This window comes from Cygnus olor, chromosome 8 (genome assembly GCF_009769625.2).
Source record: "Cygnus olor isolate bCygOlo1 chromosome 8, bCygOlo1.pri.v2, whole genome shotgun sequence".
NCBI lineage: Eukaryota > Metazoa > Chordata > Aves > Anseriformes > Anatidae > Cygnus > Cygnus olor.
The window spans coordinates 26,539,446-26,556,383 of NC_049176.1; the positions used below are offsets into that span (position 1 = coordinate 26,539,446).

Genomic DNA, 16,938 nt, shown 5'->3' on the forward strand with positions numbered 1-16,938 from the left:
TGAAATGCCTTTGCACTCTGCACAAGAACTTGCCTTGGCCAGCCAGGCAGTTCTGCTTTGTCCTGAGGGAACTGCACAGGGCAGGACGGAAGAAGTACAGGATTACAATCGTGGCATGACAACGGAACCAGCGAGAGCCTGGACACTGCTGCTGCGTGCCCAAACCACGCAGTGAGGCGGTGGTTGTCCCTTACTATCTGTACAATTAATCTTGTACAGACAACTGCTTAGTGACCTTAGTGACAGAAGGGCTAGAGATCAATGAATTACTGCCTATACACCGGTTTGATATCCTTGGATGAAACACTAGGCAGCAGCCACTGTTTGATGTAGGAAGCTGCATTAGATCAATGAATAATTCACGCTAGCAAGCCGTCCACTCTAATGAGAGCGTAGTTCAACTATGAGCAGAGTTGAATATTATGAATCAATACACTTGTTACATCAAAATCAATTAAAAACCCAATCAACCTTTAAATTACACATGCTGTAGCTGTGAAATAAAACTGCATGGATGGTCTGGGTCTGCCATCCAGCAGGCAAACATATTGAAGCTCCTGTCAGAGGAAATCTATACCACACATTCACAGGCTCCTGGCCAAAATATAATGAAAAGAAATCTTTACCAAAGAATTAAACAAAACTAGTGCAAAGGACTTGCACAGGGATCACTGGGAATGGTGAGCCCTTCACCTTACCAGCTGGAGGGAGATGATCCACTGACTCTGCCTTGTCCAGGGTGGAGGGTGATGTAGCTTGTTTCGCATGCTCAGGAGAGCTTTCCTCCTCAGCTACAGCAGATGGCACTGTAATTGGCTTAACAACTTGAGTCGGCTTTCCAGGCAGCTGAGCAGGCTTCTTGGCAACTGGGGCCTGTGTCAGAGGTTCATTCTAGCATAACAGAAGTAATTTCAAATTAAATCCATAGAATCTAATCAGGAAGACAGTATCTCAAGCATGGTTATCACTGTATCAGACTTCTGGTATCACTTTTGAGGGTAGTGTAACATTCCAGACTGCTAATTTTAACTTCTGGGGTTTATTAGCAGTGCCATGCCAATAGGTAGCTGATCTATGCCAGCACCTAACCTCTGCTACAGAAAGGACAAAAGCAATGTTCAACAAGGTAGTGATTTCAAAAAGAACAGATGCATGCAGAAAAAACATCATCCAGGAATTGTCTCTGTTAAAAGCTACACAAGCACAGTTTAGCTACCAAATCCAGCTAGGGAAAGAAAACAAACCAAAGACTAAAAGCTGGTGCTGCGTGAAAAGAAGCAGTAAGTGTTGAACATCCTGGGGAAGCACAAACACAGGAGTTACTGGGATGCAGGATGAAAGCACATATTTATGTACTTTAGAACAACATAAAGAGATGGCCAGGATCTGAGGTATTTATTGTGAAAATAACACCCAAACATAAGACAGATATGAAAGAGAAACAAACCAAACTCTGGACCCCTGGATTCTGTTTGTAAGTACTGATTGTAATAACAATCTCATCTCTCTCTCCTACACCGTAATGCAGACAAACTGTTCCTCTCTCAGAGTCTGAGATCCTGTACTCTTCAGAATTCTGGGAAATACATTTCATCTCAGATTGCCTGGATTTGCCTGACTGGAAATCCTATCGACTCATCTCCGTATACCAGAAGAGACAACATTTAAACTACTAAATGTACTAAAGAAAGACTAACCTCCTCTTCTTCATCATTTTCTTCCATGCTTGCCAGCTGACTGGCGTTTTCCAGAACAGCAGCTATTGTGCTGCCGCCATCCGTTGCTGCAACACCAGGAAGAGGGGGAAATCCTGAGGAGGAAAAGAATATAGAAGTTAAGAGTTACTTAAGACATACAGTGTCTTTCTTTTTTTTTCTTTTTCTGTACGGCTATTTCTATGCAGGTATCACTATCTCACATATTGCAGAAGCCAGTATAACTAGACTGACGCCAAGGCCACAAACCCTTGCTAAACAGTCTGACTGGCGGGCTTAAGATCAGACCTCCCACTGATATCCAGGCTTAAAGGCATGATGCTAAAATGATGACAACAGAGCATGGTTTTCTAAGTTCATCAACTGACATGCAGCCAAGGAACCTTACAACCTCAAGAATTTGGTAAGAGGTACCTCCAGACCCGGAAAAGAATTTACTCTCTCCTTTACATAGGAGAACAGCAGATTGTACAAGAAGTTGCTGGCTCTTTTTCTCTCTCACTACTGCCTCACCTTAGATGGCACACGATCCATGAGAAAAATCAGTGCTGTCCCATACAGTAAGGAACAACACCCTGAAGCCCGCAAAATGCACTGTATCACTAGCCCTTGAAGTATATGCTGAAAATCTACTGCAATGGAGAGGTTGCAAAGTAAGGCAGAAGTACAGTGGCTTAATGTTAAGTATAAGAAGAAGAAACCTTTTGATTATTTTATTATCCTTTTAAGGATGGGAGGAAGGCTGGATGATGGAAGATAAACTCTGATTTCCTTGCTACCAGTTCAGGGTCAGCTTTAAACGAGATACAGAGATGCTACTGGCTTTCTAAATTAAAAAGATTTATCTCGTTAATATGTAGCAAGGATTCTTGTTGCCTGTCTCATTAGAAATGACAAGAAACAATGACTAAACTGCTTCTGAGCCTGGAGATGGCCGCTAAGGGGACAGAACAAGCTTGAGGTACACAGGCAAGCAGAATCTTATACTGATGCCCCTGTGTGACACTTGATCCATTAGTAAGTAGCATTTCTGGCTCCACGACGGTCAAGGCTGCTACTTATCATCATCCAGATGCAATGAAATGCAGTCAGTCCATTATAATCTCATTGTGGTTTCAGTGACTGCCTTACTGTCATCTTCAATGTAAATCATATGGCCTCTAAATGCTGGCTGGAAAACATACAGCTGAGTAAGGAAATTAAGGAGTTATGCATGTTTTCAGAATGCTAAACATGGAGTACCTCACTCTTACAGCACCTGCTATTCACTATGGAAGAGATCACGTTCTAGAGCAAGAGTTGTTAAACTGCTTTCCAGGGACAGCTTCAAAGCAGGGACTGTTCAAACCAGTACATGACCCGACAGAGCTAGCACTGCCTACTTTACTACTACTTTACTCCTACTACAGTGTTTCCTGTTGTCACATTTGACAGTGACAAAAAAAGCCACAAGCTCTGTGTCTCTGCTAGGATTTTTTTTTTTTTTTTAAAAAAACTTAGAAAAATCTAGGCACCACTTTGCAGTGCTTTGTGCATCTTATCACAAGAACTCATTAGGCACAATGCAAAAGTAATGATGCTTCAAAGGGGAAGAAACAGTATCACGCAAGCCAGAGGTGAAATATTCCTAGATGACCTTGCCCAAATCTTTACAGACACAGCAGTACATGTTGTGAAGAAGATAAGCAGGAGGCAGAGGGTCTCATGAAGCAGGTTTGGTTTCTGCCTCTGTCACTGTCTCAGTGTGACCACAGGCATGATTTGTTTAATCTCTGGATACTACTTTTACTAGCCTTGAGAACTGCAATATTGATCTGACTTGTCAGGTGTTGTAAGGAGCTATTTGATTAAATGTGGAGTTCTGAGGCTGCTGCTGGGAAGAAACAGAATGGAAAACATCAGGTAATTTTTTCCAGTTTCAAAAAACTCCATCCAGTTAACTAAAGAGACAACACATCCCAAATTTACGCTTTCCTTTAGGAGGGCTGGCACAGAGGACAGGTGCCTTTTTCAACACCTGCCCATGATTAATTTGTTTAATTCTCCAAACAGGATTGCTTTCAGGTTCTGCCACTCTCAAACAAGCAGTCAGGAATATTCAGTGTGAAAGTTTAGGAGCATTTTGATAAACAGTTTTAAAATGTATTCTTCAACACCACCAAACAGCAAGGCCAGCCCACTAACTGAGAAAAAGGAGGAGCTGATCCACAGGATGAGGAGACAGTACCTGCACACCTCCTCCAGAGCCCAACAAACATACAGAAGCTGGGATCAGGATATTTTATGTTCACACTTACCAGGAGGAACAGGTAGCTCGGAAAAATTCACTTTTCTCCCCGCTTTATGGGCTCTTATAGCATCTTGGTATTGCTGTAACAGAAGCCACTCAGTAAGACATAAAGTGGAGTTTAATTCTGTCAATCATCATATTTAACCAGCATAAATATTGCAGAATACTCAGTATTTTGCTATCAAGTTGTATGTGCATACCATTGCCCTCTAATTCTGACGCCAATGCTTCTTCAGTGATTATTTACACTTGTTTTCGGCATAGTCAAAATGGTAGGGGAAGGTAAAAATAGTGCTTTGAAACCCAAACTTTCCTAACATTTTAGATCTTTAAGTTTCTTCATCAACACATTACAAAGCAGAAATCTTTCGATAGGAATTCAGCTCTGAAATTTCTGCAGCTCAGAAATGGACAACACATTTTTTAAGTTCTTCTGGCATAAAAGTCCAAAGAGCTTTTCCTCATTATTATTTATCATTTACAGTATGTGCCTTGTCTCCAAATTGGTTTTGTATCAGCAGAGCTGAACACCTGTATCTGTTTCTCCTTCCTCTGAAAGTTTTACAGCTTCCCCGGTGGAGTTCTTACCAAACAAAAGGACAATAAACAAATTATTTTATTCCGGAAAAAGTCTTCAGCAAGATAATTAATTCAAATGGCTTTGCTGGATGCAAACAGCTTTCTACAATGTCATTTTATACCTTGGCTATCCTCTCGTGCATTCTGGCTTTCCGGTCATCCCCACTCGCTTTAGCTTGTGCTGCTGCTGACTTGTACTTCTCAAGCCTTTGCTGCAATGCTTCCAGCATTGTTTTTGGTTGCTGCAGGGAAGCTTGAAATAAGACAGAAAATGAAAAGCTGCATGATTCAGACTTCAAAACAAGAGATGCCTTTTTCAGACCTTTCCTTACCTTCTGCAGAGACAAAAACATAATTTCAAAGTCTTATTAATTTTTATTTGCATTACTAGTCCAGAACAAAAAGTACAGGTGCGATCATCAGCAAACAATATTCAGGAACGTAGCTAGGTACACTCAATCCTGCTGTAGTTGACTGGCAAGAGCAGACCTGAAAATGCCTTCCACCCCTGCTATTTTTATGTCTTCCTATAAAAAATCAAGTCCTACCTGAAGCTTCTTGGTTCCGAGTTTCAGGTGATGTAAGACCTTGGGAACTTCCCACTGGAGCCGGTACCTTTTGCTTGGACGTACTTTGTACATTTCCTAAGCTTTCAAGATCTGCAAAGCAAGGAAAGCGGTAAGATTCACAGCATGTTCTATAAACAGCAAGGCAACCCATGTTAGTAAGAAAACCATCAATTTGATCACATCCTCTTCCAGAAAGCTTTTTGGCTTCAAAACAATATTTGGGTGGCAAGATAAGTCTAAAGTTTCCATTATTCGGAGCAAATGCTTTACAGTAGGAAAATCTCAAATACTAATTTAATTTTACTTAGTGCTGCTTATGAAGAAAAAAAGTAAAACAAGTTCAGGTATTCTAAGAATTCTTTCCCAAAACATAACTTGCTGTCTTGGCAGATGGAAAGTGTGAAACAGATTGCTAAGTTGACTAAAATATCCTAGTAACAAACTATGTGCTGAAAAGGGAAGCAAGTAATACCATCTATTCAGAAAAACAAGTTTCTGACACTGTGCAATAGCATTTATTTTAGAAAAGTGGAAAAATATCCACTACAACGATCTTCCACTTTATAATGTCGGAATATGCCATGGGTGAAGTTTCTCTCTAATGCCACTTGGTGATCAGTTTAGAACTTAAGTAGTCATAAAACTCATGATTTATTGAAATAAAATAATTACTACTCACAGTAAACTGTCTAAAACACTGACTTGCAACTGTTGTTGCTGATAATACTAGCTCCATTTTAATAAGAAGTCTCTTACAAGGACATCTTCAATATTGTTACCTTCCCTTAATATTTAGACTAATGCACTGAAATCATCTATATCCAGAATGAGTGTATCTGTCAGTTTTTTAACCTAGAACCTTATGAACCTCAGTTGAAACACACAAAATCATCAAATACTACAGCAAACTTTGAGAATTTGTTATTACCCCCTTTCCCTGCCTCTTCACAGATTGGCTGCTTTTATCTAAAATTACAAAAATGGGAAAATTAGACATCAAAACTTACTTGAACTTTGTGATTCACAGAGTAACTTTAATACAAAAAATGATACATCGTTTTTCTTGGATGGTCTTGATTAGAATTTGAATATTTAGCAAGTCTCAGACCTAAGTAATCTTCGATTCTTATAGTTTTGCAATCAATTACGAGTCATTTTACATTACAGCACAGAGAGACTTCTAAAAAAATGAGCCTTACCCTGAGGAGATGGAGGCATATTCTGGAGGTCTATTGGCTGCCCACTGTCCAAAGCTTCCAAGACCACATCAAATTTCTAATGCAGAAAAACAAAACAGAAGGTGTATTCTAGTATGTCCAAGACTTGCTAGCTGTTGCAATGAACATCTGACACTCAATGAATGCATAAGCATGGTGTGTGAGTACAGCACAGGTACATTTAACACAGGATTTACACAGGATTTCACATGTGCGTACCTTGCCTGTCTTCATGTATTCCTTTGCCTTCTCCAGGTTCCCTTGCTGTTTGGCTTTCAGAGCTGCTATTTTATACTCCTTCTGCCTCATCAGTAATACTGCTCGTGTGTTGCCGTTCTGGAGATCTGTGAGAAGGAAACAGTACTGAGACTTACACAGAACGTGCAAGATGTGCTTCTCTTGCTATGTTCATCTATTCAGTCCTGCATTGCTTTGAATCACATGTCCACCTTACATAAATCCTTTTCCTTCCAGTCTCCAGAATTCCTACCAGATCTGACAATCCCACTTTTCCCATTAAAAAAAAAAAAAAAAAAAAAAAAACAAATAAGAAATGAGAAATGAAAAAAAATCTCTTAGGATCTCAAAAACTCTTTAAAGCTTGGAATCCTACATGTCACAATACTGAATGAGAAACCGAGGCACAATAAACGTTAGGTAAAACATACTGATACACTGCAGACCAGAGGTTTACAACAGTATGTGATAGCACTGCCAGAAATTCAGCATCCCATGGACAGCCCTATCTGAAATATTCAGCAGGGAAGTGCCAACATAAGAAGTGCCTTGCAACGAAATTTTAAAAATGGAGAAAGATGTAGCATGAACATTCATGTTGCAGCTGCCTATCCTCTCAGATCATGGTACCTGTTTCCACGGTAGGACTAGAAACAGCACGACCCTGTAGATACTCCAATTCCAGATGCTGCTCTGCCTCACGAGAGGTCTTCTGCTCATCATCTGCAGCAGATGCATCTCTACTCTCTGGTGGGACACTGACTGAATCTTCTGAAATCTCCTGCTCTGTTCCTGTGGCTTGAGATATGTGAGAAGAGCTCTTTCCTGTTGCAACAGGAGGTGGCATTTCCTCTTCATTGATTTTTTTGCCTCTCTTCACTGCAGCCAGCATGGTTTCCAGTGTCTGGCAGAGATGGAACAACGAAGTTAATTGGCATTTTCATCAAACGTATTGCTAGCATAAAATCATCAAACCACATTAATTCCCCTATTCATGCTATGATCTATTACACCCATCACTAGAAACTGTTGCCCTTTAGCATTCCTTATTTTTCTGTAAGGGCAACTTCAGCACTTGTGAAAGGTGCCCAATTATCAGAGCAAACAATGCAAAAGACTTGCTACACAAACCAGGTAACTGGAAGTACCTCAGCACCTAGAACTATCAGATGGCTGATGTGTGCACAGTCAGCTTTGTCACAGTCACCAAGGAAATCATTTATACCAACTGTAAATGCATTTTGTCTGTAAAACAAAATAAAATATACTACACTGAAATGTCACTGCAAACATGGATTTAGGGAAAGAAGGACTCTGCATACTTCTTTCATGGGGATGAGAAAAGCCATTAAGTCTGAGCAAAGGACACAGGACTTCAGCTGGTGACCTATGGCAAGAATCTCACACCATCTGTAACTTGGTTTAACTGCCTCTCCTTTTCTTTAAAATCCTTCCTCCACAATGAGTATTACCTGCACATTGTTCACAAGGGTTTTAAAATTATTTTTAAAACTAACGTTCAGACAAAAGACCACCATGTTCTTTATGCCAAAGCAGAAGTTTTTACTTCCTTCACTTTCTACTGAAACTGAAATAGAAGCACAGAAAGCCACCAACAAAATCTCATCGGTGCCAGAATCACTGCTATTTCCAGTTAGCCATGGCTTTGTTCAACCTATTAAGCAACAGTGGTAGATACACTTTGGACTGACTGCATGTGAGATTGGGGTTCAGACCAGTCCCGCAACCCACACGCAGCTCTCTGTTCACCACGTGTGGGATGGCAAACTGACTGGAAATGGAATTACACTCTCTGAGATTAAAGTTCACAGTTCCAAGAACTAAGTACATGAAATAACTGTACATCATTTGCTGGCATGTCATCTAGCTAATTAAAGAACTGAAAGCTGTGAAGTAAGATCTAGTCTACTAACCTTAGCTACACCACTTAAGTACATGGAAACTCCCCACCCTGAGAAAAAAAAAAAAAAGCAAAGGAAGTGGCAAACAGAGCATTAGGTTTCTGTATTTGGTGAAGGAAGTTGGTCTGGCTATCCCTCTGAAAGGTCAGGTGGTTTTGTGCACATTCCTTTCAGAGCTGGTAGGCAAGTGGACACACTCAGTTGTTCCCTTTGTGCACTAAGCCCCTTGGTAGCTAGTCAAACGTTACTCTTCCCTCTGTGGACAGTGCTGGGCTCTGAAGTTTTGCTTAACCAGACAGAGGCTGCTGCTGTCTGAGGTGACGCATGAGATCAGATGAAAACAAACAGGGAAATAGAGACACTCTGCACGGCAGTAATCACCGGGCTCTACAAATTAACTACAAGCACGCCACCTGGCTGAAAAGATGCAAAGCTGAAGAAACTGCTCCTCACCGCAATTTGTAATTGTCCTTAGGAAAAAGCTTGTCTGATTCAATTTCAAGCGCAGCCAACACACCCAGGGAAAGGTATGCTGTCTTTATCTCACAGAGCTGAGCGGAAGGTTAGTACCTGAAGCAAAGCATCAGTGATGAACTGACAAGTGTTTGTGCTAGGAAAGCCCTGAAACTTCGCTTTGAGGTAACACTGAACAGTCATCACAGGGGAAATTCTCATCTAGATGGGCAGGTTTAACATCAGCGTTTACCATATCCCCTGCCTCCAGCTACCACTTGCCACATTCAACAGAGCTGATGCACAGAAGACCTCTGAAGTTACACTTTATCTGTGTACTTACACATTAGACCAGTAGTAAGTACCAGGAAATATTTTTAAAGTAGCTTAAGGCAGCAAATTAAAATTTCTCTTCCATCTGAGCAATTTCACACATCTGGAAAGACTGAGCTACACCTCAGAGAACGGATTTTGCCTCCCTCTCGTTCATGTAACTTATGAATCCAACTTACCTTAAGGCCTCTTTCGTATCGGCGTAGTTTGACACTCTCACCCGACTCCTTTGCGTTTGAAATTGCCGTCCTGTAGTTAGCAATTCTCTTCTCTATTGTCTGTTGCAGCTCGCTGGTAACAGCAGGAAGTGAGGTGGTCTCAGAAAAAATAACAAAACAAATCAAGAAAACTTATTTAATCAAACGATATGAGTTTTTGCACAGCACTGAAAAACAAACATTCTTCTTCTACGCGCTCTCGCGCTAATGAAGGACAAAACAGCCTCTCTAAAACAGAGGAGTACTTGTACTGCACTAACGGTCCCTGGATCCACCTCTGGGCTTTCTCTCAAAGGCGTAATAGAGAAGAGTGGGTGGAGATATTTAGAAAACTCAGTCACAGGGTAATAGGAGACATGTGGTTAGAGAGTAGGTGAGGGAGAACAGTGAAGTCTCTCAAACACCACATAACAGAGTGTGAAGAAGTATTTTGGCACAAATCTTGACTTTTTCTTTTCTCATTTTCTAAACATGCTGGTTCACTCCCTTCAGGGGTTCTCCTACCTGATTTTACTCTAGGAGTTCTTTTTCCTGCTCCTACAGCTTGTGATCAGTTCAGTGACAAAAGCAGCAAAAGGTATGAGCAGCTACTTACAAACACTCCACAGCTACAGCGACATCTCAGATGGCTACTGATGTAATTATTGCCATTATCTCTACAGAAACTCTGACAGACTCACTTATTAATGGGCACAGTGCACAGGAGCACTGGAATCTGCAGCACACAACAGAAACAGGGCAGTAACTGAATAAAGGATTTGACTGCATGAGAACTGACAAATTGAGCTGAGAAAGCTAACGCTACCGTGAAAAAAATCCACAAAGATGTCAAAGATGCTGAGGTGCAACAAATCTCATGATTTCAGCAAATTGCTTAATACAAAGAGGAAGAAGATACAAACTCTAGAAGTCTGCACTGCTGTCTGCATGCTCATATGTAAAATGAGGCACAATGCATGCTTGATTTGAACTGTTTACCTCCTCAATTCAATGCTTACATTAAAATTCATCCTTGGAACAAACCAAAAAATAATCATTCAACTACACCAGTACAGCGCTAGTTTCCACAGAGAAGACTATAGTAGCATAGTTGTTAGTTTCTTTGAGGACAAGAAGATCTCCGTGCATCTTTGCTTGTTACCCTTCTAATAATCTGCATCCTAACAGTGATTCAGCAAGACTGTCAGAAACATAAAGCTCTTTCCTACCTGTGGTTGCAGTTCAGGTTCCTCATTTTCCGATTCAGTTGGGGACTGTTCCATTGCTGTTGTTTCATCCCCACAGCTTCCTGTCTCGCCCTCCTCCCCCAGAACTTCTTGCAATTCTGCCTAAAGTAAACGTAAAAAAAAAAAAAAAAGAAAACAAGAAAAGGCAACAGTTCCTCAAAATTTTCTTTGTCCTCAAAATATAAAATAAAATCAACTCTCAAGTTCCAAAACCTTTGGTTGAACCTTGAACGCAAACAGAGTCTTAACACCTTATATCCCAGACATTTTTTTCTTTATTTTAAAGAAACTGCTTCCACTGGTAACCACAAAACAAAATCAATAATAAAGACACTAAAACTTCTCGCTAACAAAGTTACACGTACCAACAGGTCTGTATCTTTCTCCAAGTCTTCATCCTCTGTTTCCTCCTCATCTTCATTCAGATCCTTCATACAGTCTGCAGCCAGCTTTTCAATATGATCCATGGGCAGAGGAGCTGCAAAAAGAAACCACAGCAATGCAATCATCGGGTACAAATTCTAAAGGAGTCACTACCAGCTGAAGGACAGCACTGACATCTCTTGCTTCCCCTGTATCTGTGACAAGACTCAGACGTAAGGGAGGATATACTCATGGACAGACAGATTGGGGAATGAACACCCACGAAAAAAGCAATGCTAATGTTTCTGAGAGTGACAGCAGGAAAATGACTGCATCTAATACCCTAGCTCAGAGATTACATATCTGGGCGAAATAACATCTATTTACTAATACAAGGAGCCTGAACTGAAAAGTTACGAGTACCATGACAGACTAGCATGTATGGTAGAACACAACAGTGCTCAGAAAATAGCCACAGAAGAGAAAGATACCGTGGCAGGTTTGCACATCAAGGATCTTTAAGACCGAGGAAGACAGACAAGTAGGCCTGGATGAAACAAGTGGATCAGGGAAAAATTAGTCTAATCTGCTAGTCAAATTCCTAGGCAGATTTAAGATACAGATAAATACCTCTATGATATTATTTACAGAAATAACTAAGAACAGAAACTTTGTCATTATGAAAGACTTCAATTTTCCAATGAAAAGTTGGAAAATAATACTGGCTATTCTTGGATGTTATGTCAAAGCTGTATTTCTCAGTTAAGATAAAAAACAATGGCCGCAAAAGAACAAATAAATATAACACTTCCATAAGTAAATCTGATTATAAGTTTCTATCTATGAAAGGGAATTACTGAAGCAGCCTTTGTCCACAGTATGAATAAACACCTGAACTAGTTTTCAGCTGATGATAGATACTTCAAACATCAAACCCGATGACAGATACTTCGAACATCAAACCCTGCTTCAAAATCAGCCTTGGCATATAAAATTAAATACTCCAACTCAAGGCATCAAACTTGTCCTTAGAGGGAGATTCCCCTCTTTAGCCCCAAAGCAGAAACAGACTACTGGTACAGAGATCTACTACCCAAATCAGGAAAAGTACTGCTCCTTCTGCCTCTCTAACTACACTTCCCCATTTTATTCATTGCTATCTCATTCCCTGAGGTTTCCCTTTCTCCAAATCTTTATTAGTTCCTTTGTGCTGCTATTTCTCTTCAAGATTCTGTCTTTGCCCTGAAAAAGGGCACTGAACTCCTCCTTGCTGAGTTCTCATCTCCGCTTCATGCTGTGCCTAGCTGTAACTATTCACTTCTCCCATTCCTTCTCAAAGGTGGAGTTCTTTCCACACAAATCCCTACTGTCCACATAAATGCCTCTGATAGCTCTCTTTGGAGACATGATCCTGACTTCACTAGTCCCAGCAAACACTGAATAAAATCTAGATCTTCAGGGCAGAGCTTTACAGCTGATTTAAACAGATCTAAAACAGATCCCATCCCTCCCCCGCATTTGCTGAATCAGCTGTAAACTAACCCAAATAAAGTTGTTTCTTATCAAATGATCAAAGTTACCGTATCAATGCTACAGTGCCTCTATCAAACATGCTGCTCATATACATGACCCCTAGCAAAACTCTGCAACCAGGCTGTAGGCCATATCCAAAGGAACTGGCTGTACCCGAAGGGTCAGAGTATCCCGTACCTGAAGCCCCACCAGAGGCAAAAAAAAGCCAACCAAGCCCCCCTGGATGGCTGGTTCAGCACTAACAAGGTATGGCAAGCTGAGGCTACCACTTCATATATCTGAGCAGCTCACCAACTGGCGTTTATCACTTACAGACAGCAGAGATTTCTGTACTTGAGATGTTGTAACAGTACAGCTTCTGCATCCTCAAGCTACAGAAAGAGATCACTTCTTTCCCCCATCACAGCTCTAGAATATAAATCCAGGAGTCAATTACTGCACCTCTTGCTCAGACAAGAACTGAGCACTAGTATTCACTGCACTGTGTCCCTTTTCTCTATCCTCCTCTGGACAGGGTCTGTTCTCCTGGCCATACTGTATCCTCCTCCTTTCCAGGTGCTGGCCTGCATCCTGTCTCCCCACGCACCGTGCCCCCATCAGTATGCTGTACCAGGTCTTGTGATCCCACCCCAGTGCCAGCTGCCCGGCTGTTCATCTTCCACAAACTTCTGGTCTATATACTCCTAGTTCTACCAGGAAAACAGAGTAGTTGTGTATGATTTTATGAGCACATATAAACACACATTTATGTACACACACCTTTAGAAAGCATAGTAAGCACTGATTTTTCCTCTCTGTCTGAAGTTCCATTTCCCTCTTATGAGTAAAGTGACAAAAAAACACACTGATATGATCAGGGCCAAAGGAATTCAGCACTGGAGATGTTGACAACAATTCAGAAGCTCCTGACACCCAGATTCGTCGCCAAAACACTACAGTGTGGGTTTCAACCACAAGTAACCTATGTTCAAAGGCAGAAGTTCTGCTACTGTGCTTATTAGCAGAATTGTGCTTAGTAGTTTTACTTACTACAATCTTGAAGTCTAGATGGTGGAAATGATTTACAATTTAGTTTTAGATTCAAATACCCACTCCCTCTCATCAGTTGCAGTGCTTAAACAGTCATTTTTTCCCAAATAATTTTTCATTTCCTCACTCTACTTTTTCTGCATCTGAAAGCCCCTTCAACTATTACAGGTAAATGACTACAGAGCTGAAAATAAGGCTGTAGTTGCACTAGCACTGCTTTCTAGCACCTGCAGCAAGGGTAGGCCCCATTCTTCTTTTCCCATCGCTGCCAGCCCACTTCCTTGTAACCGCTGCAGCATTTACACAGGCAGGCTGTAAAACAGATCAAGGAACTGTTTCAGCTGAAAACCCAACACAAGAGAAGTTTGTTTTTACAAATCAGCTTCCTGAACCAGCCTACCAGGCAGCTCTGTAAATACGTGTACTACTTCAGAGGTAGAGCTCGCTCACTAGTAAACTGCTCCAACTCTGCAGCAATCTCGACTTACAGTAGCTCACAGCAATCCTGTAAAACACTGCACAGCTGTAAGCAAACGCTATCAGACATAATTAACAGATTCTTAAAATATTAAGAATGATAATGATTCATTCCAAGAGACACTCTACCCTCACACATAATGCAAGCTACGGAGTTGTCCAAGGAACTCCATCACTTCCAGAACGTCTCTCTTAAAAGCAAGTTCTGTTTTGGTTACAGAATCCAAGTAACTGGAGAATGTAACATAACTCTAAACAAACCAGAAGAACAAGCAAACAACCCACCTTCCACAAGGAACATCATTTCCATTCTGAATTGATCTAGCACCTTCTACCACTTATGACTTCACATGCTAAATTACGAAGCACATCTTTATGCAGTCATTATTAAATCGGCTAACCATGTCTATCTTTTTCCTATGTTCACACGAACATAGACAAAAAACTCACCCCTTTTTTGCAGTAACAACTTCAACCTTTCAAAGTAAAGGAAACTGCCTCTATCAGTGACGAAAAAGCTTTTTAGATAAATCAGCGATTTGTAAATAAGTATCTTCAATATACTATTCAGGTCATTAATAAGTAAAATCATGAAACTTTAACTTACTTTTCCCTTTTGGTTTTGCTTTCCCTTCTTTCACCCTTGCTCCTGTGATAGCAGCAAGCTCTGCTTCTAGGTCCCCATCATCCTCACCATCCTCTGCACCCAGCAGCATCTCTTCGGGATTGAAATCTACAAACAGCCCCAGCTGGAGACAAGGGAAAGAAAAAAGTACAGCAGTGAGAACAGAGATGACACTCAAAAACATCACACTGCATAGATTAAACATTTCCACGCACTCTGGATGCCGCTCTTTCTTTTTTGGAGCCCACTATCACACCACTTCTATTACCAGAGCAATGCACACAAGTCATATGTAACTCAGCTGAGGTATGTAAATCTTCATAAGCAACAAATACTCCCTCTAGAATGCTACATAACCAATGATTTCTAAAAATAAAGCCTATCTAATAGTTTGACACAACAAGGTAAAATAAAACGTCTGTTATACTGAGCCTCATTAAGCAGATATCATCAAGGAAGCTAAGAGCAGTTCCGCTAACAGCTAAGCTAAAAAATATTTTATCATTGCTCACATAATACAGGTCTGACGTGTGCCCCGCAGAGACTTCTCCCTTATCTCTTGGAAAAAGCTATATTTACATATACAGAACTGTTCTCTATTTCTCATTACCTCTGTGTCTAAATCATAAAAACAAGGAAAGCGCACGCAGACAGAAACCTGGCCAACCCAGCAATGCCTACACTATGCTGGAAGAGATCACTACAGCTAAGTGACAGCACCTCAGGGAAGATTATTATTAACAGCATTCAGAATTTGACAGAGTAGTGGCGGTTCTCTCTCAATTTTGGCAAAATATGCCAAAGGATATAAATATCCAAGAAACCTCTGAGGTCACAATCCGAAAGATATTCTTCTTAAATGCCATTTTGACATGAATTTTGTATCACTAATGAAGAAACCAGCCAAACCAGGAATAAGTGTTCTTTATGCAAAATACACTAAGCATTATGTATATATAAACATGAATTAACTGAATTCCATTCATCCTGTGAGGTAGGTGGAGCAGATTTCCTCAGATTTTTTCAAAGCACAAGCCTCTTTCAGCTTATTGGTCTTCACATGGCCAAGCAGGCAGCAGCTCAGCTCCTTTCAAGCAGAGGAATAAAAAACCAGTTATTATTGCAAGGGTTAACAGCCTCCTCCTGCCGTGGAGGATCTGAAGTGCTGCCAGAAGTTGAAGCTGGCTGTCAGTTTATCAACTAGCGTGAATCAGTAATGACAACTGTCAGAACTGCGGTGCTGGTGGCTACTGCCCTGAAATATTTTGTTGCTCTCTTTGAAGCCTTGTATAATCCCAAAAGAGAAGACGAAACACAGCTGAGAAATACTGACTCCAAGAATCAGGAAGAATGTTCAAAACCAGCAGCTACTTGTTGCCTAGCCATGATCCTGCCCTTGACATTCTGTAAGGCACTGAGCGGATCAGTTGGCCACCCCCTGCCTTCTTCCATCTTCTGTAAAAGAAAACTAACGTTTGTAGCTTTGTGTAGAATGGAAAGAAAGGCTAGACAAGATTTAATTAGGAAAGGTTTATTAATGGCGATCTGAAGATTCAAGTTCTATAGAACACACACATGTATCTTTTATCAATGTGCAAAATGAACCAGGAGCTGCTGTGACCTGTCTGTTACTACGCAGTAAGCGTAGCGAGTGTAGTCATGAAGAAAAGAACAGGCTCTGACTTTCTCAATCTGTTCAGCACGGCACATTTCCAACTAAGTTAGTGTATGAACTGCAAAGTTTTGATTTTACTTCTTTTTTCTGTTATATCAAGCATTTGTTTAGTATTAACATGCAGCTCAAAAAACAATTAAATTCATTTGCAAGTGAATAAACCATTAGCATATTCAAGAAAACGACCCTCCAAGCTATAAATAAGGGACAAATAGCTAACCATACAGCATTAGAAATTAACAAAATATTAGTTAGATCCTTTACTTTTTTTTTTTTTCCTTTTTTAGGGAGGGTGAAAGATGTTTTTCCCTTTTACGTTTTCTTATATATTACTATTCCAACTGAGAACTACAAGTTTTTGTATCAAAGCAATGCTGACGTTACGGACCTCTAACAGAACCATTCTGCCTCTTGTATAGGAAACCTGGTTCTTGGGAAGTCACCAACAAGGAATATCTTACCTATTTTTTCCAGGCT

At 40.6% G+C, this 16,938-nt stretch overlaps 1 protein-coding gene across 2 annotated transcripts in view; it reads right to left on the reverse strand.

Moving 5' to 3' along the window:
- Positions 1-16,938, reverse strand: part of CC2D1B (coiled-coil and C2 domain containing 1B) — a 32,549-nt gene that overhangs the window by 14,240 nt on the left and 1,371 nt on the right. Inside the window, exons 3-14 of one of the 2 annotated variants that reach the window (XM_040565068.1) lie at positions 14,769-14,910; positions 11,125-11,237; positions 10,742-10,861; positions 9,495-9,632; positions 7,238-7,511; positions 6,590-6,714; positions 6,353-6,428; positions 5,133-5,243; positions 4,707-4,840; positions 4,013-4,085; positions 1,698-1,810; positions 699-891 (exon numbers count right to left, since the gene is read on the reverse strand). In XM_040565068.1, the coding sequence (XP_040421002.1) occupies positions 699-891; positions 1,698-1,810; positions 4,013-4,085; positions 4,707-4,840; positions 5,133-5,243; positions 6,353-6,428; positions 6,590-6,714; positions 7,238-7,511; positions 9,495-9,632; positions 10,742-10,861; positions 11,125-11,237; positions 14,769-14,910 (1,612 nt within the window). The remainder of the gene's footprint in view (positions 1-698; positions 892-1,697; positions 1,811-4,012; positions 4,086-4,706; positions 4,841-5,132; positions 5,244-6,352; positions 6,429-6,589; positions 6,715-7,237; positions 7,512-9,494; positions 9,633-10,741; positions 10,862-11,124; positions 11,238-14,768; positions 14,911-16,938) is intronic. The other variant, XM_040565069.1, reaches the window with a different exon arrangement.